Source organism: Protobothrops mucrosquamatus, unplaced genomic scaffold, assembly GCF_001527695.2.
Source record: "Protobothrops mucrosquamatus isolate PMUCROS unplaced genomic scaffold, P.Mucros_1.0 scaffold_6, whole genome shotgun sequence".
Taxonomy (NCBI): Eukaryota; Metazoa; Chordata; class Lepidosauria; order Squamata; family Viperidae; genus Protobothrops; species Protobothrops mucrosquamatus.
In genome coordinates, this window is record NW_015386082.1 from 2,301,825 (window position 1) to 2,325,704 (window position 23,880).

At 41.7% G+C, this 23,880-nt stretch overlaps 2 protein-coding genes across 2 annotated transcripts in view; both read left to right on the forward strand.

Moving 5' to 3' along the window:
- The first annotated feature begins 2,642 nt into the window (after positions 1–2,642).
- On the forward strand, positions 2,643–15,111 carry COIL (coilin). Its single transcript, XM_015815414.1, has 7 exons — positions 2,643–2,921; positions 4,433–5,540; positions 7,524–7,610; positions 9,008–9,055; positions 12,099–12,168; positions 12,725–12,813; positions 14,428–15,111. Exons 1-7 carry the CDS (start codon positions 2,659–2,661, stop codon positions 14,545–14,547), a joined length of 1,785 nt encoding a protein of 594 aa, XP_015670900.1. The 5' UTR covers positions 2,643–2,658; the 3' UTR covers positions 14,548–15,111.
- A 6,142-nt stretch (positions 15,112–21,253) lies between these two features.
- Positions 21,254–23,880, forward strand: part of TRIM25 (tripartite motif containing 25) — a 24,825-nt gene continuing 22,198 nt past the window's right edge. The window contains exon 1 of the mRNA XM_015815527.1: positions 21,254–21,920. Coding sequence (XP_015671013.1) covers positions 21,297–21,920 — 624 coding nt within the window. The 5' untranslated portion in view covers positions 21,254–21,296. The remainder of the gene's footprint in view (positions 21,921–23,880) is intronic.

Consider the following 23,880-nt stretch of genomic DNA (forward strand, 5'->3'; position numbering starts at 1 on the left):
CGTCCGACCAGCCTTCACCGCGCGGCGAGAGCGCGAGATTCAAAACGCAGGCGCCGATTCTGGCTCAGTCCCGGCGGGGCGGATTTCGTCCCTGCGGCTCTTTTGCTCTGTGCTGGAAGAACCGCCAAGTTCCTCTAGCCACGATCTGGCCTAATTTTGGCTACCAGGGCGATGAGACTGGTGAAAAAAAATCAATTTAAAATAGTTTAGCCTGCCTGCTGCAACCTGTAACCTATTTGGAGTTGCTTCCATCCAATGTATTTCTTGCTGGCAAATGTAACCAACATGGACCTCTGGCTGAATTCCATCACTGCAACATACCCCCACATACCCCTGCCTACCTTATGGACCATTCTTCCCCTACACACACTCATACACGCATACACACCCCTTTATCTATCTTATGAAACATTCTTCCTCTATACACACACACACATTCCCCTACTCCTGAGATGAGGTCAGCTCCACTCCTACTTATTTTCTGAAGTCACTGATTATGTCATCAAGGCCTGGGAATCTCAGGGGACCTGTGAAATCTTGAGGTGCTCCCTTGATGATCTAAACTCGTTTGTTTTTTGCTTTTAAAACTTCAGTTTGACTACTTTGAACATATTTATTGTCTTAGATCATTTGTTGTACACAGTTGTGAATTATTTCTTGTGAAATGAGTGGCCATACAAATTTGATGGATGGATGGATGGGTGGGTAGGATAGATAGATAGATAGACAGACAGACAGACAGACAGATGTGGTTTACTTTGTTTTCATTTAGTCTGGTATGCATACCTAGTAATAGGGTTAAATAAACCACAAGCACTACAGGAAATTGTATGATTTGGGAACTAGGTATTTGCTTCCACAACTTCCTCTTATAAAAGAAAAAGCTTCCTGAAATGCAACCTTGCCTTAAAAAATATGATTGCACTCAAGAAAAAAAGCAAGCAGAATTCACTATGGGATTAGTAAATGTGGCTTTTTTGCTTTTGGCTTAGTGTGCTGGATGCATCCAGTCAATTGGATGCATCTGGGAAATTATATCAGTGTTCCAATATTTCAGGGGCTGCCACAAAGAAGAGGGAGTCAAGGTATTCTCCAAAGCGCCTGAAGGCAGGACAAGAAACAACAGATGGAAACTAACCAAGGAGAGAAGCAACCTAGAACTAAGGAGAAATTTCCTGACAATTAGAACAATTAACCAATGGAACAACCTGCCTCCAGAAGCGGTGAATGCTCCAACACTTTTAAGAAGAGACTGGACAGCCATTTGTCTGAAATAGTATAGGGTTTCCTGCCTGAGCAGGGGGTTGGACTAGATGACCTCCAAGGTCCCTTCCAACTTTATTATTATTGTTGTTGTTTACTCAATCAAATAGGACTTAAAACAATTTTAACTTAAAGTGTCCCATCTTTAGCCCATCACAGCAGCCATTTTTTATTCCAGCTTGGTTCCCTTTTTATTAAGTTGAATCTGAGCTGGACCACTTCAGATTGCAAAAATACTTCATCTATTTTTACCCATAAAAATAACCCCACAAAAAGCTGGCTTATGGATGTCTCCTTTTCTCTGACATTCATGTTTCCATATTATTCTCATTTTAAAATGGAAGAATATTCCTTTGAGTCCCCTATTTATTGATTTATTTAATTTATTGGCTGCCCATCTTAAAATTCTGGGCAGTTTATAATATGAAAAGGTTAAAATTATATAAACCCTATATACAATGTGAATAAAACACTACAATTATAGTTATAATCAAAACATGAAGTGAACATTACTAATGTACAAATAATTACCACCTTAGCTTCCTCCAAATTCAAGATGGTTATTATGAGCAAGGCCAAGGAAAGAATACAGACTTGACTTAATTTAACAAACTTCTATTTTACTGAAAACTTATTTATATAAAGAAAGAGGGGCACCCTGGTCCTATACAGAAGGCTACTAGCTATCACAGAGGCAGGGAGAATAAAAGTGCATGTATTTACAGAAAACTCACGGGGAGAATTCAGTAAAGGAAAAGTGTGAAAAATGAACATGTATCCCCACCTAAAATTAAAAGAGGTTTATTTAGACCTTTAACAGTATTGCTGACTTTCAGATCTTTTACAATTTTGTAGATTAGACAAACTTGTTTAGTCTCCTGCTATTTCCTATTTTTACATTTTATTTGCATACCTTTATGATAAAGAAAGCCAGTATGGTTTCTTTAGCAGATGACATATTCTTCCGTACGTATTTTTTTTAAACATATTACCGTGCTTTTATCAGCGGTGCAGTCTCTTTGCTCGGAGAGTTCCGAGAGATATTAAACTATTCAGAGTGAATAAGGAAGTGGAATTTGGTTTTTCCCTCTCTCCAGAACTCCAACATATCCAGAGATCCTGAAAACTTCCAGCCTAACTTGATTTTTTTGTTATGATTGTTTTAATTTAAAAACATTCAATTAAAAAAAATGGACATTTTTTGTTTTTTTTAAAAAAAACCGGGCAAAGCAACAAATCGCCGTATTGGAAAAGCATCCTCAGGTTCTCGCGCTTTCTCTCTCCCGGAGCCTTTCCGAGCTGTTCGCGGCCAGCCCCGCCCTCTCTCGCTCTCGCTCTCGCACTTTCATTTTCTTTGTCCCGCGTGGCACGCCGTAGCTGTTGGCTCTCGGAAACATGGCGGCGGCCATGGGCAGCGGCTGCGAGGCTCCGGTGCGTCTCCGCCTACTCTTCGATTACCCGCCGCCGGTGACTCCGGCCTGCGGACTGTGTTGGCTGTTGGTGGAGCCCAATCAAGTGCGCCTTATCACTGACCTGATCAGCCTCATTCGGGAGAAGTTCGGCTTTAGCCGCCACGCCAGGCTCAACCTCTTCCTGGACGGGGCGCTCCTGCCGCCCACCGAGAGCGCGCGGCTGGTGCGGGACAACGATTCTCTTCGGTGGGAGCCTTGCAAAAGGAAAAAGGGCCGGGGGGCTCCTTGGATACTACACACAGGCTTGGGCTACGGTGGTGGGGGAAACGGGCTCTCCCGAGTGGCTGCCTGCTTTGACATGGCCAGAGATTTGGTTATTTTGTTTGCGTGTTGGCAAATTTACTTAAATAATTTTACTTTTTGAATGTTAGCTTGATCCTGTTCTGATTTAGGTAGAAGCTACCTTCCAAGTACTTTGAATTGTATCTTCCATTAGATTCACATCCAGTGAGTGGGATTTATGATGCTAAGTAGTTGGAAGGAGAAGGCTGGTGAAAGCCAAGTGCATCATAATGATATAACTCTGTGAACTCTGTGCATGTTAAAGTTAGTACATTTAAGGTGGAAATAAGCATCCTTAAAATTATTTATCATCTAGAGCAGGTACTCACAAACCTTTGAAGTTAAACTTTACCAGGTTTATATTAGCAAAGCTTTATCACTCTTGAGGTTTGGTCTCTGTTTTGCTTGTGCAAGCTCATAAAATTTGAGAACGCTGTGATGACTACATTAAAATGTAATGTGTAAAAAGCACCCCCACATGTAAGCTCCACTCATTGCCAAAGCTATGGGATGCCCCCCAACCCTAAATGTGAACTATTTAAAGTACTCTTGTAAGAAAACATTCACAGCAACCTTGACCCTGAGTGGCATCAGAGGGAGGAATCATTGGTCAGAGATAATGTGGGTGCCATGCTGACCTAGTAAAAATGAATAAATAATATGTCACACGGATATCTTTATCTAAAACATTCCAAGGGCGTGCTGTCCTTTCCCCTTGTCTTCACAATGAAATAGGCCAAAGGTATGTAAGCTCATGGCTATTCAGCCAACTGCAGAAGCTGGGAGCCCAATATCTATAATATTGCTGGGAGCCCAATATCTACTGTTGTTTGCATGCTAATAAAATTATGTGGTATATTCAAAGTATTTTGGTTGCTTTTGGTGAGCCAGGTTTTGGCCACAACAGTAATTATTACAAGTAAGCAATACACTGACTTGCCCAAACTTGGCCTTAATGATATTTATTTTATTTATGGAGGCTGTCATACAAATTAATTTATCATATTATTGGGTGATGATAGTGCTCATTTTGAGAAAACATGACCTGGTGGAAATTATTTGTTCTTCCAGGCTGTGGTCCTAAATATAGAGAAGGATTCACACATTATGTAACCTTATGATTATTTTTTTTGTTTTAATGTGATATATGAACTGAAACAAATGCGGCATGCTTAAACTATGATTCAGTAAATCATGGTTTCGTGTGATATGATCCCACTCTTTCAAGTATACACATATAAAACTATTACTCTTAAGGCATAAAGACTAAAAAGAGAATATTGTACTGAGATCAGTATTCCTAACCTGTATCTTTGTTGGATTAAAGGCCAGCTGGATGGGTTTCATTTTTTAGCATGATACTATGTAAAACGTGCTGCAACAATAACATTTTCTTTTGTTTGTGGATTTGATAGAGTCAGATTGGAGGAGATTGTTGGACTGAACAGTTACGACACTGTCACCAATGGTTCCAGCAGCTTGTCAAAAAAACAAAGAAAGCGGCAGAGGAAATTGGAGGCAAAGGACTCTGAAAGTGAAGATGAGCCCAACAAAAGAAAGAAGAGTAAATGGAATTTTGAGCAGAAAGAAGAAAAATCTACAAATATTCAAGATTCTGTGACATTGGGGAAAAAGAAAAAAGCGGCACCTGAAAGGAGTCATATGATGGACACTGAGGATGATAATTCTCATTCCAAGAAACTTAGGAAAAAAATTGAGCAGGGGAAAGAGCAGGATGCAAAGAAAGACAAAAAGAAGAAAGCAAGTATATGTCCATCAAAGAGCACCTCCCAAAAGAATGAGAAAACTTTCAGCCAAAAAAGCATAAAAGGAAACACAACAGCACAATCCAACCCAAAGAAAGGCAGTTCCTCTAGTGAATCCTCTACATCATCATCTGATAGCGACCATAGTACACCAGGCACAAAACAGACCAACACACATGCATCTAAAGGGACATCGCAGCACATAAACAAACCACAGTTGGCTTCTTTAAAATCTCTTTCCACTGGGAAATATAAAGACAAAATTTCTCTTAAAACAGGAGAAACTAAAAAAGCCAAGAACCAGTCCTCTAGTTCAGATTCAGATTCCAGTTCAGAGGAAGAGCAGCAGAGCAGCAACCTGAGAAATAAGCTACCATATCAGAAGCAAGAAACGGTGACAGGCCATTCTTCAAAGACTGAACCTAAAAGCTCCTCATCGGAATCTGATGATAGCTCTAAATCAGAGACTAATGCTTTAAAGAAACAGAATGCCATAGACAATCTATCTGTCAGAGGGAATGACAAACAACTCTCAGATGTCTCTTATGGACTAGCTTCAAACCTGAAGGAAAATAGAAGGGGGCGTGGAAGAGGGGAAACCCCCTCGTGGAGGGGACCTAGAGTTCGCGGATGCCGTGGGATGACCAGGGATAGGGGAAGGGGAGAACGTGTTCATTTTTTCTATAATTACAGTAACGAAAACCAGAAACAAAAACAGTTAAACGAAGCAGCAACAAATGCCTCTGTTATTATTCAGGTGGGTATAGCAGTAACATCTAGTCTATGATTCCATGGATCAGCATTCTTAGAAAAATTGAAGCCATTACATACCTGTCATTATCATCAAATAATGGAAGTCTGGTTTCTAATTTTTTCCTGCAGAAATTGAGTATCAATTGAATGTTCTATTTCTGACATTGTCTAGAAACTGAAAAGCATGGTATGAGGCTGCTGGAGTTTTATTCTGAAGTTTGATCTGACATTTAATACAACTGACTATGAATGTTTCTGTGCTGCGTCGTTTTCCTGTTATCTTTTCTTCCCTTTATGTTGCATCTTTGTGTAGTAAATGCTGGTAAGGTAGCCATTCCAACTATTTTGTGCAGTAGGCCAGTTGCATGTGCTCATATGCCAGTGGTGGCGAACCTATGGCACACATGCCAGAGGCATGGAGCCCTCTCTGTGGGCACACACCATTGCCCCAGCATACGTGGTCTTTACAAGTTCACCATCACTGGCTTAAGGCCAGCCAGCCTGGAGCCGCCATTGGGGAGCCCACCTGCCAGAGACCCCCTGGATCTCCCCCAACCCTGCCCGGCTCCCACAGGTGTCCCTCCCCATAAGCAACATCAAGGTAGCTACACCCACCCCGGCCATGCCCACCCAGTCTGCCATGACTACTGTAGGCACACCCATCCAGTGGCCACGCCCACCCAGTCTGCCAAGCCCACTATAGCTGCACCCGCCGAGTGGGCCACATCCACCCGGCACCCGGCAATACATAAGTGGGATTTGGGTTGCAGTTTGGGCACTTGGTCTCTAAAAGGTTTGCCATCACTGTCATATGCAATCAGTAGATTTGCCAGTACCTTTTTTTTCCCACTAGGCTATGGAGAAAATCCAGTACTTTAAAATAATTACCTGCCTGGAAGAAGTTGCACCAACTAGAATTGTGGAGAGTTTGCTGTCCTATTTAGAAATAGATAGAAGAACTCCCTGAGTGTTGGATGTGGTGAAAAGAAGTCTCTGGAACTTATTAGAAATCAATTTTCAAATCTACTCCACACTGCAAGAAAGAATATTTTTATGAAAAAGTTGAAATAAGGGTATAGATGGAGTTTTGTTTTTTTTTTAAAAAAAAATCCAATATAGGATCACTGGTAGTTTCAGTACTTCAGATCAGTATTTCTCAGATTTTTTTTCCCTCCAGTCATGGACCACTAAATAAACATTAGGACTATGCAGAGACTAACCAATGAAACAAGCCCTCCATACCTCATATATTACCATCTTTAAGAGCATGAGTATTTACATTTATCAGCAAATATATGAGTATTATAGTTCAAGGGTTCTCAATCTTTTCTTCAGCCTGGACCCCCTTTAAATATCTTTTGTGGCCCTGGACCACCAAGATGTAACTCAAGATTTAAATCATAACATTTCTTGAAGCCTTTGTGGATCCCTGTTACAACATCGCAGACACCCAGGGGGCCACAGACCACAGGTTGAGAACCACTGGTATAGTTCCATGTATGGGGATTATCTTCCCACCCTTCCATTTTAAGGGGCCTTGTAAACTTTTCTGTACCAAAAACTTTCCTGAGTGGGCACTGAGCAGTAAGTGGTTTGGCAGCTGGCTGTGTGCACATGGAGTAGTGAAGCTAAGGCAGCGATCATGAAATAGCTTTGGTAGACCACACACACTGGGGAATTACTGCCTCAGAAGATTGAAGGAAGAATAGACAGGCAGATCTATTTCCCCCTCCAGCCTTCTGAACAAGTGTGGCCTGTGTGGAAGTCCACAAGGCTAGAAAGGTTTTAATTGAAATAGATACCATGCTCGTTATCTTTGTCCAGCTTAATTTTTCATAGATTAAATACTCCAGGGAGTGGGTAGTGCCATCATTGTCAAGGTAGCTAATGTGTTATAAAGTACACCTTAATTGGGCAACTTTGCATTGCAATATCTTAGTACTGCACTGATTTTGCACTAATGATATTTTTAATGATTGTTTTGTAGAATTCCGTGGAAGCTCCGAAAAAGGACTATAGCACACTGCCTCTCTTAGCTGCTCCTCCACAAGTAGGCCAAAAAATTGCCTTTAAGGTATTATTCTTTCAGCTGTATAATACGAAGCGGGGGATGAAATGCAAATGCAAACTCTGAGGCAGGGGGAGTAGCACATTCTGTTTTGTGAGGTAGGTTTGTTGAAACATTGATTAAACTCCCAACACCGCAATTCGTTGGTTTTCACAAGGCACTAAATAACAAGCAGCGGTTTACAAAATTAAGTGATACAAACAAGCCTCATCATGGCTTAGCATTATAGGTGTACCTGGTGTATTTTCTGTGCAGATCCAAAATTGGATTAAAAAAGTGGTGGAAAAAAGTGATGGTGGAAGCTTCTTTTTAGAAGAGAAATGTGTTCTCATGTCTATGAAGATTCTCAGGCATCCAGGTCATAGTTATCCCAAAGGTGCTTTTTTCACGAGGCAACTGGACTTCCTTGTTTTTCTTAGAAGACATTTTGCTTCTCTCCCAAGAAGCTTCTTCAGCTCAGAGCTGAAGAAGCTTCATGAATGAGAAGCGAAACGTCTTCAAAGAAAGTTCAGTTGCCTCGTGAAAAAAGCACCTTTGGGAGAATGTGTTCTCCTGTGTGAAAAAGGGTAGAATATTCTAAATAAAAATGAGCATCACTTGAAAATTAGGATCCATCTTAATGCAGAAGCCATTTAACCACCTAACTACTTTGGATGATCTTGAGAAGCTAAGCAAGATTTGACCTGGTTATTTCTTAGATGAGAAGTTACCAGGAAATCTCATTACTATATCTTGGATTGGGAAGTCAACAAAACAAACCCCAAAACCACCTTGGAAGAAGCCAGTGGCAAACCATCTCTGTATTATTGTTTGTTTAGATAAACAACATGGATGTGTCCATGAAGTCAACAGGAGTTGAGGTTGACTGGAGACTTGCTTTAGAACTTTTTCTGCCAGTATCTGTATCAGGTGAAGTTCTCCTCTCCCCACCAAAGAATTAATTGGTTCACAGGCTCGTCCCTTCTCTGAAAGATTTATATACCTTTTTCTCCCATATGTGTTTTCCTGGGATGTTTTACTTGCCTTACTACAGTGACATGTACATAACAACTTGGAGAGAGCATCATTTATCACTGGCACTAATTGCCCAGCCTGCTTGGGATTATGGATTCTATGATTTCTGGAGAGCTATAGGTTCTTCTACCTCTCCTGAACGGTTATTAACATACTTATTAGCAGAGCTTTTTAGATGGGGTACACTGTAAATAATTATTAATATTATTGTGCATTGAATTTATCAGAAGTAATTGGCTCCAAAAAATTTTATTTTATAAGGTTTTTTTTTAATCAATAAAGCTTTTATTACTGATTTCTAGTTTCTACGCTAACTTTAGGTGGATGATACAATTTGTGGAGGCTACATATGTATCTGGAGCTTAAGAATTTGGTTTTTCTTTTAACAGCTTTTGGAATTAACCGAAAATTATACTCCTGAAGTATCCGATTACAAGGTATTGCCATCAACTTTTCAACGTAATTTGATGCTGCTTTTCTATTTATTAAGTATTGCTGCTTTGTTTTGTAAGACAGACATGTTAGTCTGTGGTAGCAAAAAATCAGAAGCAGCACCATTTCTGAATAACATGTTTTATTAAAAGGCCTCAGCTTTCATGAGCTGAAATTACAAGCTAATAATTCAAGTTTCCTCTTATAATCTGTTTCACATGTTACCTGCATCTGTATAATCATTCTGCCTTCACCACCACCCATTCCCTCCACCCCAGTTTAAATCCTATACATCTGATGAAGTGAGCAACATCTTCTAAAAACTTATGCCTTTTAATAAAATTGTTCTTACGAAAAGGCACTATCTTTATTTTATTTTTTTTGCTTTACTGGCAGTGTTTATTTTAATATTGAATTAAGCAAGTGAGATATCAATTGGGGGGGATTGTCCAATTTGAATCTAATTCTTTGACCTTGTTGTCTTCTTTGATAATAGTGCTAGTCTAATTTACAGATGATTGAGAGGATTCTTGAGATTATACATTAAACCTCAAAAATCTTTAGAAGCGTAGAGTCTTATGTGAATTATGCTGTTTTTTTGTTGTTGTTTGGGAATTTATTTTTCTTACTCAGTTTGTGTAATGGAAAAAAACCCACTCCATTAAAAGACAAACTAAAGCAATTGAGATCAGAAGTTTCCTTACTGAAATACAGAACAGTGAATTCTGGGCTCCCAGACAACCAGTCCAAAAGCACTAAAGACAGATTTGTAAAAGATTATATAGAAAAAAAAATACATGGTCAAAAATGAATAATTAACGACATTTGCCCAGCCAAGAGAAGCCCCCAACTCTGTATCAACAAAGAGCCAGTTTGGTGCAGTAGGTTAAGGCATTAGGCTAGAAACTGGGAGACACTGAGTTCTAGCCCTTCCTTAGGCACAAAGCCTACTGGATGACTTTGGGCCAGAACTTTTTCTCAGCCTAGAAAAGAGGCAAGGCCAAACCACTTCTGAAATCTTGCCAAGAAAACTGCCAGGACTTGTCCAGTGAGTTTCCAGGCGGTTCACACTGATTCAAAGGCACACATCTAGACATACTGCATCAACAATAAACTCTAATCTAGACTCTAATCTAATCTAGACCTTGAGACTGATGCCTTAGTCTTACTGTCAACCTGATCTACATCCCTTTATTATTCTATTATATGAGCCTTTTTGCATTATCCTTTGCTGGATATGTTTATGGCATGTTACTTGGCTTCTGCTCCAGACTAAACTTCAGTGGCAAAAGGTACCCTGGATCCTTACTGCTTCCTTGATTTTTACATATATTTGCATACTTCCTCCCGCTCTTCTTCTTCTTGTGCCATATCCGTTATCGGACGTTGGCGATCATGTTGACGATCCTGTTTTTATCAGCAGCCGCACGAAAAAGTGTTGCTGAATTTTGTCCAAACCAGTCCCTTAGATTTTGAAGCCACGATGTTCTTCTTCTGCCTGGACCTCCCACTAGCACAGGAATATAATTTTGTATAGAAAAAAAATCAATTTTTAACTAGGAAAATCTACCTTTATAGATGTCCTTTCAACTTTCAAACAGCACAATCTGTAGTTCTGAAGCTTGGGCTAATTGTTGAGAATCACATGAATGTGGTTTCTTCTTTTCTCTTTGGAAATATAGTAGAAGGAATTTCAGAATTTTTTTAATAAGATTTTATTAATTTTTTTTCCATGCATACAATAATAATTTTTCAACCAATGTGCTGTCTGAGTTTAAATACGCTAATACATATTTAAATCCTAATCCTTTATTCTTTCCTCTAACCATCGGTAAAATAAGTCCCAAGTTTGATAATATTCTGTTTCTTCTTTTTCTTTCAGTCTCATAGTTAATCTGTCCATCTCTGCGCATTCTAGTATTTTTTTAATTATTTCTTCATCTGGTGGTATTCCTTCATTTTTCCAATATTGCGCAAATATTATTCTTGCTGCTGTTGTGACGTGTAAAATCAAATATAGGCTTCGTTTGTTAGTCTTTTCTGGCAGCTTCAGCACGCTGTTGACAATCAGCTGTTTGGCAGAGCGCTGTGGCTCCTCGCTTTCCTTCTGACTGGCGACAACTTGGGCTGCCTGGGCTCACCCGGCAGCCTTTCCTCCGTCCTTTCAGAGGGTTTCTTCAGTCCACTCAGACTGACCGCAGTCCTGTCCGGGCTCCTGAAGTATCCCTCCTTCTTCGTTGCCCCTCCAGGGCAACTTTCCGACCCTTTAGGGTCACTGGGCAAAGCAAAATCGGCCGCCGAAACCTGACCAGGAATTTCAGAATTACTAGCGGAGTTGTTCACTAGTCAAGTTCTCATTGTTAGCTTTGTATGAAATGCTAGGCATCATGAAGAAGAGAAGTAATGCATTTTACTGGAAATACCTTATCCTTGGACATCAAACTACCCAATACAGGTAGTCCTCAACTTACACCAGTTCGTTTACTGACTATTCAAAGTTACAACAACACTGAAAAAGTGACTTATGACCATTTTTCACACTTATGAACGCTGCGGCATCCCCATGGTCACGTGATTAAAATTCGGACGCTTGGCAACTGATTCTTTTCTATGACGGTCACATTGTCTCGGGGTCACGTGATCCCCTTTTGCACCCTTCTGACAAGCAAAGTCAATGGGGAAGCCAGATTCATTGAACAACTTTGTTACTAATTTTACTAAGTGCAGTGATTCACTTTACAACTTTGGCAAGAAAGGTCGAAAAATGGGGCAAAACTCACTTAACACCTCGTTTAGCAACAGCTTTGGGGCTCAATTGTGGTCGTAAGTTGAGGACTAGCTGTACTTCGCAGAGAGGATGAATTGCTCTTATTTAAACAGCTTCCCCATATAATAAAAATCCCTATTGTTCTTAACGTTGCAGTACCTATTGGGGGTTTGTTTTTATGCTAATTATACTAATATAACATTTTATGATATAATAAAATACCTACGTGTTATTGAATGCCCTTACAAATGCCATTATTTAATTCTTTCCCATATTTTAAGGAAGGAAAACTTGTCAGCTGGAATCCTGTTAATAAGCAGCTAGAACTTGAAATCCTTTCTTTTTCATCACGTAAGTATTATGCAACATCTTAAAGTGTTGCTCTTGTGAAGAGGGATCACAGATTATCACCGTTTATAATGGGGTTTTGCAAAATTAGTCTGGCTTAAAGATCAAATTAAACCACTGTTGGAAAAATCTCATCTTGGACGAGCGGAATTTCCTTTTCTTTTGCAGCTCACAGCCCTAAATTGCTCCAGAGGGAGGTTCTCAGGAGCAGAGGTTGAGGCCCTGCTGGAGAGGGCAGGTTCCTTCCCTGTCCTGCTGGTGGAATCTCTTCCATCAGTGGAATCCATTCATTTACACCAGGGGTAGGCAACCTTGGCTCTTTTATGAGGCGTGGACTTCAACTCCCAGAATTCCTGAGCCAGCCATGCTGAGGGGAAAGGGAGAGGTTTCCAAGCTGAGCCATGCTGGCTCAGGAATTCTGGGAGTTGAAGTCCACGAGTCATAAAAGAGCCAAGGTTGCCTACCCCTGATTTACATCGTCCGTAGACAAGTCCTGCAATCTCCAGTTATATTGGAAACATCCTGATCTAATTTACATTTTGTTGTGGTCTTTTTTTAGTAGCAAAAGAGCCAGGGAAATTTGACCTGGTTTATCAGTCTGAAGATGGAGATGAGACAATTGAATATGCCGTATCTCAGGACAGGAAGGTATGACAGCACTTTCTTGAAATTGATTGACCATCTCTAAGGTTTCCTTTACGCGTGCTGCAGTGTCTATGCATGGAGTATTTCTTTGCTTGTAAAAGTTACATTGCCTCATAGAGAGAGCAACATGAAGGAGGGGGGATGGACATTTCTCAATTCAAGAGCATTTTTCTTGGGCAGACCCTTTTGAGGCCACATGTCAGCAACATTTGGAACTAGTACCAGTATTTTTTTTGGGGGGGGGGAACAGTTCCAAACTTGGTCCTCCTTTCATCCCTTCATTTATACATATCTAACATCATTCCTCAATTCTCTCTCCTCTGCTTCCCTTATATTTATTTTCCCCTTTCTCTCTCTCTCTCCTCCATTTATGCCCTTTCTTCTATTTCCCTGTCCTATTTCCCTTTCCTTCCCAGCTGCCCACACTTTGAGGCAACAGTTATACGTCTCAATACGCACACACACACAAACACAAAAACCACACTTGCATACAAGTAGTCCTCGATTTACAACCATTCATTTAGTTGCTGTTTTTTTCTGTTTACTTTCAAACTTTTATTGGTTTATCAAAATATAAAATACAAAGAGAAATTCAAAAAGGTAATAGAAAAGTAGGGGGGAAAGGGAAAAAAAAGATATAACGTAAAGAGTGAAAAGGAAAGAAAAAGGCACCAACTTCCGACTCTCTTTAGCACAGTGGAAGATATCATTACAACCACAACTTTTTACTTTTACACAGTAGTCGGTACAAGCTATTTCTGTAACAATAAACTTACCTAATTCGCAAAAAACAAAAACAAAGTTTCGTTTGTTTTTTTTATTACAAGCACAAAACCCGAAAGCAATTTCCAAATAGAAACAAGGTTAGATATATTCTCTTCTTTGGATAAAAGAATCAGTTTGACTATCTGTGCCTCTCTTTGCTGTGGGAATAATACATGCTTCTGTTAACTAGTTAATCTTTATCATAAATCATATTAAGAAAATCCACTAAACAACCATTCATTTAGTGACTGTTTGAAGTTACAAGGGCATTGAAAAAAAGGCCTTATGACTGTTTTTCACACTTAGGACTGTTGCAGCATCCCCAGAGTCACATGATCAAAATTTGGGCTTTGGCAACCAGCATGTATTTATGAGGGTTGCAGTGTCCCAGGGTCACGTGATCACCTTTTGAGACCTGACAAGCAAAGTCACAGAGAAGCCAGAGTCACTTAATAACCATCTTACTAACTTAACAACTGCAGTGATGCACTGGCAGAACTCAATAACAACTGTCTTGCTTCACAACAAATGTTGGGCTCAATTGTGGCCGTAAGTCGAGGACTACCTGCATATCAACTAGAGGAGGTGACCAAATACAACCCTTAACCTGAAACCAACTGCGTTAAATGCAGTTCAGCAGCCTTTGATCAACTCTACCATACATGAGAGGTCGTGACCACAAGACAGGTTTGCATTTTTGGCTTTTAGAAAGGCTAAAATAATTATCAAATGCTTTGATAAATGTTTTGCTCATAACAAAACACTTACATTGTCTTGCGCTGATTGTCGTTCAGTTGGTGTCTGCTGGCTGCATCAATTTTCAATATTTCATCTTATGTTTTTCTCTTTTAGATAACTCAGAGTTGGGAGGCACTAATTGAACCCAGATTAATAATTGATTCTCCTACTATTGAATCTGGCCCCCCAAAAGAAATCCCTTCAGACATGAATTTGCCTGACCCTCAGATGTGAATACAGTGTGCCTGAACTTTGTGGAAATGGTCTTTGATGGATTTTTCTTCAGTTTCTGAAGACCATGTATACATATGCTTTTTCTAAATAAAATATTAGAATATGAAAATGATGCTGAGGGGGATGTATGTCATTTATTAATGCCTAGTATGATGTCTTGGAAATTTTCTGCAATCAAGGACCATTAAATGAATGCTTGGAAAATGCAGAGACCAGCTAATTAAACTTAACACCCTTCCTTTTTTTGACAATTGTGTAGCCACCCCTTCATGTTTCAATTAAATGGAAAATTAAGTATTTGTATTATTTTATGTGTCCATAATCATAATAATAACTCTTAATGTAAACTAGTTGATCAAGAATATTCAAGAGAAATTTCTGAGTACTAAAGGCTGCGTCATTATCTCCAGCACAATGAAATCCTGTTTTATATATATCCTGTCCTATTTTCTTGTTAGGTTGCTTATATAAGATCATAGTTATATTTAGTATATCACATGCAGTCCTATTTATTTATCATGGACTTGTACAATGTATTAACATTTTGCCTAGATTAATAAAATACAAATGTTAAAAAGATCTGTAGTCAACTACCAATGTCTTGGCCATCTAACCATGCAGGCCCATAATTAGTTAAGACCTAAGTGGAACTATCCATTTTATATATGAACCTTTGCAGGACAGTTGTGTCCTCAAAACTCTTCCGCACAATTTTACATAACTGGGCTTCAGTAATATCTGCTGATGTTGCATAACTTTCATCAGGTGGTTTGGGTTTTTCGCCTAAGACAGGAGTAGGCAACCTTGGCTCTTTTATGACTCGTGGACTTCAACCCCCAGAATTCCTGAGCCAGCCATGCTGAGGGGAAAGAGGCTTCCAAGCTGAGCCATGCTGGCCCAGGAGTTCTGGGAGTTGAAGTCCACGAGTCATAAAAGAGCCAAGGTTGCCTATCCCTGGCCTAAGAGTATGGTCTCTGCATAATAGCCATTAGTGTGTAGAATAAATAATCAGGTGACTTAATAATGATACTTGCTTATATTACAGCTGATACATGGGGTACCTCTTCAGGGTGGAACCAAGGTTTGCAGAGGTAGCTGAGTCAAGGTAACAAAAGCTTATTCATTATATAGAGAAGAACTGATTTTAAAAGAGCTGAGTGTTCTCCTTTACTGGCCTACATGGACAAGAGCAAAACGGAGTTCAGAGATGCTTGTTTCCAGGTAATGAATGTTTAAGATAGCCACATGAATATAAAATATAGAAAAAAATATAAAATATAGAAAACTAACAAAGGATTTAAAAAACCCTAAGAAATACAGCTAGTCCTCAACTTAGGACCACAATGGAGTCCAAAATTTCTGTTGCCAAGCAAGACATTTCTTAAGTGAGTTTTGCCCCATTTTATGACCTTTTTTGACACAGTTGTTAAGTGAACCACTGCACTTTAGTTAGTAATATGGTTGTTAAGAGGGAGTCTAGCTTCCCTATTTACTTTGCTTGTCAGAAGTTGCCAAAGGTGGTCACATGATCTTGGGACACAACAACCGTCATGAGTCAGTTGCCAAGCGCCTGAAATTTGATCACATGACCTTGGGGAGGCTGCAACAGTTGTGTGAAAAATGGTCACAGATCATTATTTTCAGTGCCATTGTAATTTCGGACAGTTATTAAACAAACTGTTATAAGGTGAGGACTACCTGTAATAGGTACAGAAGTAATACAAATTAGTGGAAACTTTGGCCATCCTTTTTAAGGAATCCTTTTTTATATTTAGGCTGGCGTTTGTACTTTGAATCCAAGTTTTGCCTCATATAAAAAGACCATTACCCTGAATCAAGATATCAAATTTTATCTTTTTTAGTTATGAACCATGTGGTATTTCTTTTCTTTTTAAAAAAAATTAAAATAACCAATAACATACTTGAAAAAAAGTCTGTCAATAAAACCTGGATGCTACCCAATACGAAACGAGTCACACAAATTGCTATTTGGATAAGAAAAACATGTGTTGGAACTTATTTATCCTGAGAGCTTAGCCTTCCTTTCCTTTAAAAAAAAAATAAATCTCCATGTGCTACTGTCAGGTCCCCAGAAACCTTATTGTTTTCCCTGCATATATGCTCTTGTTTTGGGGCCTGCCATTCTGCTGGGGGGAGGGGAGAATTTGCTTTCGCTTGGGGTAACTTTGGCTTTCTAACTTCCTCTCCCGCCTCTCTCCGCTTGAGAAAGGGATGTGTCTCCCTTATCAGGGAGAGGGTTGCAGAGAAACGAAACTAGAGGAGACCTTGAGATGCGTGCCAACTGTGCCAATTCAAATAGACACTATTGACTCTGGTGGGAGGAGGAATATTGCTGGTTTAACTATACCAGGGGTGTCAAACTCAATTTCATTGAGGGCGGCATCAGCATTGCAGTTGCCCTCGGAGGGCCGGATGGGTGTGGCCAGGGTGGGTGCGGCCTACTGAGTGGGCGTGGATGGAGTGGGTGTGGCCTACTGGGTGGGCATGGCCAGCTCTACATCATTCGTGTCAAGGGTGCCTGTGGGGTCCTGGGCAGGAGTGGGACAGATCTGAGGGTCTCTGGCAGAAGGGGGTGGGACCGGGGCAAGCGCCAAGGCATGGTCCATTTCTTCATTCCACACAAAGGGTGACACTTCCCCAGCATGCACCCAGGGAGCGGGGGCGACACGGCAGGGGCTGGTTCCTCGCTGTTTCTAGACGGCCTTGTGGAGCTAAGACTGAATGCGTTTCAGCATAGATGGCCCCCACAAAATTGTACCTTGGCTCCCGCCGGCCTGGGCCAGGGCCAAGGCAGCGGGGGCTGTTCCCTCACTGTTTCCAGGATGGCTTCGTGGGCCACGTGAAACCACTTCACGGGCCGCATCCGGCCCCCGGGCCTTGTGTTTGACATATCTGAACTATACAATTTTAGCGGGATTTTCCCCAGGTTTTGCCTTGACTTCCCTATTGTCACTAACCCCTAATAAAAGTTTCCTTTTGAGACAATGCCTGTTTCAGAGTTCTGCTTTCTTGGGTGGTTAGCTGAAGTGGGTCCTTACAGCTACTTTATTCCAATGGAGATATAAAAGGAAGCAATCTTCATGTTCTAGCATGGACATTGAAAAACACAAGAGGACTGAGAAACACAATAAGGTACATCCTAAACTGTATTATTTAAAGCAGTGGTTCCCAGCCTTTTCTACACCCCACATCCACAGGAAAAGTTTGATTAATTTTGCACTCTCCACAAATGTAATTGTGGCTCCTGACGTATCTTAAAGGGACAGAAGCTACTATTTGTCACACACCCTGAAATTCGATCTCGCACCCCTAAGGGTGCAAACACCCCAGTTTTGGGATCCCGATTTAGACAAAAATGAGACATGCTCATTGCTTCAGTTAGGGGGGGGTCCATCTCAAATATTTGATATCAGATACATTATATAGATCAAGCATTTCCAGAGTGAGTGGTACTGCCCCATCCCGTGGGCAGTGGAGACATTATTTTTTTTATCCCGCCTTTATTATTTTTCATAAATAATTCAAGGTGAGGAGTCCTTGGTGTTCTCTGAGCCTGGTTGTTTTCTTGCAGATGCTTCATTAACCAAATTGACGTAATGAGACTTCTGCAAGAAAACAACCAAACTCAGAGAACATCCAAGGACCCGTCATTTCAACCCTGAGCTACAAATATTCTCCTTTATTTGTAGTAATACAAATACTAGTACTCCTTCCTCAGCCTATTTTCCCCACAATGGGTACATGTAATGGAAAAGAGGCAATCCCTCAGGTAACGTGGCCCCATCCTATGTCCCATGGAGGATTTTAAAGATCAAAACCAGCATTTTGAATTGCACTCAGAAGCAAACTGGTAACCAAATTAATTCATAAAGCAGAAATGTAACTGTCCTCATAGGGACACGCATAACTGCCTGTGCCGCTACATTTTGCACCAGTTGAAGTTTCCGGCTACTCAATTACAATGTAATTACAATGCTTTGTAAGAGAAGTGACTAGGGCATGAGTAACTGAGCAGAGCCTTAAGATTCAGAAACTGACACAACTGGCCCTGAAGGTCACCTGCTCCTCCTTTATGAGTCAGAAGGGCTCTCAGATTGCAAATTGGCTCTATTTGGGGCATTTCCATGTATACAGTATCAAAGAGGGTAAAGTCCCAGATCTGAAAGGCCCTAAAACTCAAAGTCACTCAGTCTTGTTTGGTTTCAGTTGAAGCCTGTTGTTCCTCATCTAGACCCTTACAGCCTCCAAGCAACAGGAGAGGACATCTGCAGCACTGTTTAATTTGCCAGGCTTGGAAAATTACAATTGAGTTTCATCAGCCTACTGATGGTGACAGATGATCTCCCCCAACAGTTTCATGTAGAGGTTAAACAGGAGTGGGAGAATATCAAGCGCTGCGGCACCCAGGGGGTAGGAGCTGAAGGCAGGATCTCCTGATCAACATTGACTAGTATCAGTCCAGAAGAAGGAAAAGAACCAGCACAATACTGTGCCACCCACTTCCAATCCTGGGAGCTGATCCAGAAGGATACCATAACTCAGACATGTCAAACACAAGGCCCGGGGGCCGGATGCGGCCCGCGAATTGGTTTCATGTGGCCCGCGAAGCCCTCCTGGAAACAGTGAGGGAACGGCCCCCGCTGCCTTGGCCCTGGCCCAGGTCGGCCAGGAGCCAATGTACAATTTTGTGGTGGCCATCTATGCTGAAACGCAATCAGTCTTAGCTCCACAAGGCCGTCCGGAAACAGCGAGGAACCAGCCCGCCACGTTGGCCCTGGCCCCTGGGTGCATGCTGGGGAGGTGTCACCCTTTGTGAGGAATGAAGAAATGGACCATGCCTTGGCGCTTGCCCCGGTCTCACCCCCTTCTGCCAGAGACCCTCAGATCTGTCCCACTCCTGCCCAGGCCCCCACAGGCACCCTTGACGTGAACAATGTAGAGCTGGCTTTGCCCACCCAGTAGGCCACACCCACTCCATCCACGCCCACCCAGTAGACCGCATCCATCCGCCCCCCCCAGGGCAACTGCAATGCTAATGCGGCCCTCAATGAAATTGAGTTTGACATCCCTGCCATAACTGATGATATCAAAAGCTGCTGAGATGTCAGGTAGAGCTAGAAGTGATGCGCTATCCTCAATCTGCTCCTGCCAGAGATCACCCAAACATGCAACCAATGCTATTTCCACCCCATGGAATGAATACATACATACATACATACATACATACATACATACATACATACATACATACATCCCATGTTCAGGCCTGAATCCTGACTGAAAGGGAACCAGATAATCTGCTTTATCTAGGGTTTGCTGAAGCTGCTGCTTTCTTACCATGAGCAAGTATGCTTGAAGCAGAAAAAAATAAGTGCATAGGGAGTTCCCTTATTCCCAGTCAGAACTTTGGTCTCTTTAACTGCTTTGTTAACCCCTGCAGAACAGCAACTCTTTATTACTTAAAAAAAGATTTTTAAAGTTCACTGGGGAGATTCCAAAGATTCTGCAGCCATCCTGATGCAAAAGTTACATTCAGCCAATTTGAGAAAGCGGAAGAGCTCATGTCGATTTTGCACATGCAAGCATCTTTTCTTTTGGAGTTAGATGCTGGTGCCTAAATACATGTGACTTAGAATATCAGGTCAAAGTTAAGCCTAATCAGCTTTCTGCTTCCTCCTATGCCCCAGAGCCCATAAATGAGGCAAGAGCAGACTAGCCACGCTGTTTTCCACACAGGTTTCCAAGAATTAGTATTAATAGGTTTACTTTCTCCAATTTCGGAAATAATAAACAGCCATCTTGTTGACCATCATCTGTTGGCTTTTTTACAATTCTCATTCAATATCTGGTACGTGTAACAGGAAAGGGCTGGGCCACCCTAATTATTAGAAGCTGAATGTGTTGGTTGATTGACTTGACCAGGAAATAAATGGCTCTAAGTCTAAGCGATATTGTTCATCCCAGGCGATCCGTTACCAAAACACTCCTCTGCATCTTGCATACCGGGCGTGCATTTAATCCGAAAAACATATAACGTCCTCGACCGATAGAAAAAAAAATAGTTCTTGTTTCCTGGTATGGAGGCGAATGAGTTTAACTTTCCGGATTTGCCACTTACAAACAATCAAGGCATCACCGGGGGGGCATTTAACGCGTCCTCCCATTCACGCCCCAAAGAGGCATCTGGTACTTTTATCCAGGGTCGTTTCCGCCATCCCAGGGATGACGCCCCATTGCATTCAACGTCATTTTTTTTTTCTGATAAAACTTCCCGTCGAGGGCCTTTGCGCTTTCTATGCACTTCTGGGGGAACGGGCGCTCCCGACTTCATGCCAACTCGCTCTATATAATGAATTGCAAAGTTTAAAAAACGGACGGGGCTGTTTCCCGGGGCAGCAAAGCCAGCGGTACTGAGCAGTACGCCTTTTGCTTCTAGGCATGCAAGGGGGAAAGGACGGGGATCGGGAAGCAGAAACAGCAAGCAAACCCTCCCCGCCCTTGATGGTGTGATTAGATCACATTCGGGCAAAAGGAGAACCTCCTTCCCTTCCACGAAGGCTTATCCGCAGACTCCGTGCGTTGTGCGTTGCGCACAAGCGTCTCCGCCCGCCCACGTGATTTCTAGGAAATCCATTAAACGCCCGTTCCCAAAGTTTCGGTTTCTTTTCCTTAGCGGCAAATCTATCTCTCTATATATAAAGCGCCGACTTCCCTCCGCCGACGCAGCCATGGCTAGCTTGGTCGATGCGTTGTCTATGTTCGGGCTGGAAGACGAACTGACTTGCTCCATCTGCCTATGTGTTTTTCAGACGCCGGTCACTACGCCCTGCGGCCATAATTTTTGCCTGCCTTGCCTGGAGATGACCTGGATGGACACGGAGGAAAACTTCAGCTGCCCCCAGTGCAGGGCTTCTTTCGAAATTCGTCCTGACTTGAAGAAAAACACGGTGCTTTGCAAGGTGGTGGAGCAATTTCAGGTCAGCCAAGATGGCCCCTCCAAAGGGACACGCGAGGAGAAGCAGGAGAAGGTGGACAGCAGCGCGGCCAAGCCGAGGGCGCCCTCTCCAGTGCCCTGCGACAGCTGCTTGGTGGTCGAGGCAGCCAAGACCTGCCTCACCTGCATGGCTTCCTTTTGCCAGGAACACCTGAGGCCCCACCTGGAGAGCCCAGCGTTTAAGACCCACCAGTTGTCTCCACCTGTGAAGGAACTTCAGCAGAAGAAGTGTCAGACCCATAACAAGCTCCTGGAGGTCTTCTGCCAGGACCACAGAGTCTCCATCTGCTGTTTTTGCCTGGTTTCTCACAAGACCTGCTCAACTAGCCTGTTACAAGAGGCCAAGGAAACAAAGAAGGTGAGAAAGGAGTGGATGGTGGATCTTGTGTTAGGCCTGGGGAGACACAGGGTAACATTGACCTCAGCCAAATGTCTATGGAAATTCTCAAGTCATCCAGGTCATGGTTGCCCCAAAAGTGCTTTTTCAAAAGGCAACTGGCCTTTTGAAAAACCAGTCCAGTTAGTTGCCTTTTGGAAAAAGCATCTCTGGGACATTGACCTCAGCCCTGAATGCTTTTAGGGCAGGGGTAGGCAACCTTGGCTCTTGTGGACTTCAACTCCCAGAATTCCTGAGCCAGCAGGAATTCTGGGAGTTGAAGTCCACGAGTCATAAAAGAGCCAAGGTTGCCTACCCCTGTTCTAGGGTGACTTTGAGCCACGGTGGGGCTGCCGGAGATGGCACCAGCCCCATTGGTTCAATCCTCCACAACAATCCCAGTTTCACATGGGGCCCCTTGAAAAAACTAATTGCCCATCCCTGATCTAAAGAAATAGTTTTTCAGGATCCAATCTGGATTGGTCTCCAGTACCAGAGGTTTAGTTTTATGGATTTTCTGAGCTTTTGAACTCATGCTGGATCCCATCCTCATGGACGGCCTCCAGCATGAGTCCAAAAGCTCGGAAGACTAAATTTCTGGTCCCTGTTACTGACTCAGATTGGATCCTGCAATATTATCTAGGGACATGTATATTCATCTTCATTTGTGAGAAATAGTTTTGACTCCTGGAAGCTGCCTGGATACGTCCCTGCAGTTTCCTTGGGAAGGTTTTTTTTTGGAAGTGATTTGCTCTTGCCTCCTTCCTAGGCCTGAGAGTGAATGACTGGCTCAAGGTCACCCAGCTGGCTATTTGTCTAAGGGGAGACTAGAACTCACCACCTCCTGGCTTTTAGCCAGATGCCTTAACTACCACATCAGACTGGCTCTTTCAAATTATCTGAAGCCAAAGCTTGGGTTATTTGGTTTTGTTTATTACATGTTTGCTCAATCAATACTGTTCAGTAAAACTGTGGTTACAATTTGTGTTCAACTACTCTGTATATAGATATGACGGACATGGAGAACTGTCTTGCATTTAACCATGTACATGGCAGCCATTGATAGCAAAGAGGTACACCCAAGGGACTGGATAGAAGGCATGCTGAAACCTGCACTGGCTGCTTGAGGCAGAAAGAGCCTTCCTCCACAGCTGGCAGAGGTCAACAGGATAACAACACATACGCTTATTTTGCAATGGAAGACAAAGTCTGTGAATTTCACAGCTGCCTAAAATAAAACTGTCTAGAAAAGAGCACCAAATGCAAAGACAACATCAGCTGTTACTCTGACATATGGTGCAGGCTCCCTTTAGTTTTCCTACCTAGCCATGGTAAAAGTAAATAACACAAAATATACAATCATTTGAATGTCATTACTTTTGTGATACCCTAAATATATTTTCTATAATCAGGTTGTACCAAACCTGTTGTTATTGGAAGCTTATATGTTTCCTGGGCCTACTGATTCCCTGTTTTAGGCAACTTTTCTGACTTTTAAATTTTTTATCAGTACAGCTATTTTTGTCTGTTGTTGCAAGTCTGAGTTTTGTTCTGGGCATTACCTTTTTCCCATTGTAAATCTTAGATTTGTTAAATTTCATGGAAGTTGTTCAGGCTTTCTTAATACTTTGTATTTTGTTGTGAGACTTGTTTTAGCCCTTTTCTTTTTTTGCATATTGCAGGCAGTCCTTGAGTTACTGCCAGAATTGAGCCCAACATTTATGTTGCCAAATGAAACATTTGTTAATAATAATAATAATAATAATAATAATAATAATAATAATAATAATAATAATAATAATAATAATAATAATAATAATAATAATAATAATAAAGTTGGAAGGGACCTTGGAGGTCATCGAGTCCAACCCCCTGCTCAGGCAGGAAACCCTATACCATTTCAGACAAATGGCTGTCCAGTCTCTTCTTAAAAACTTCCAGT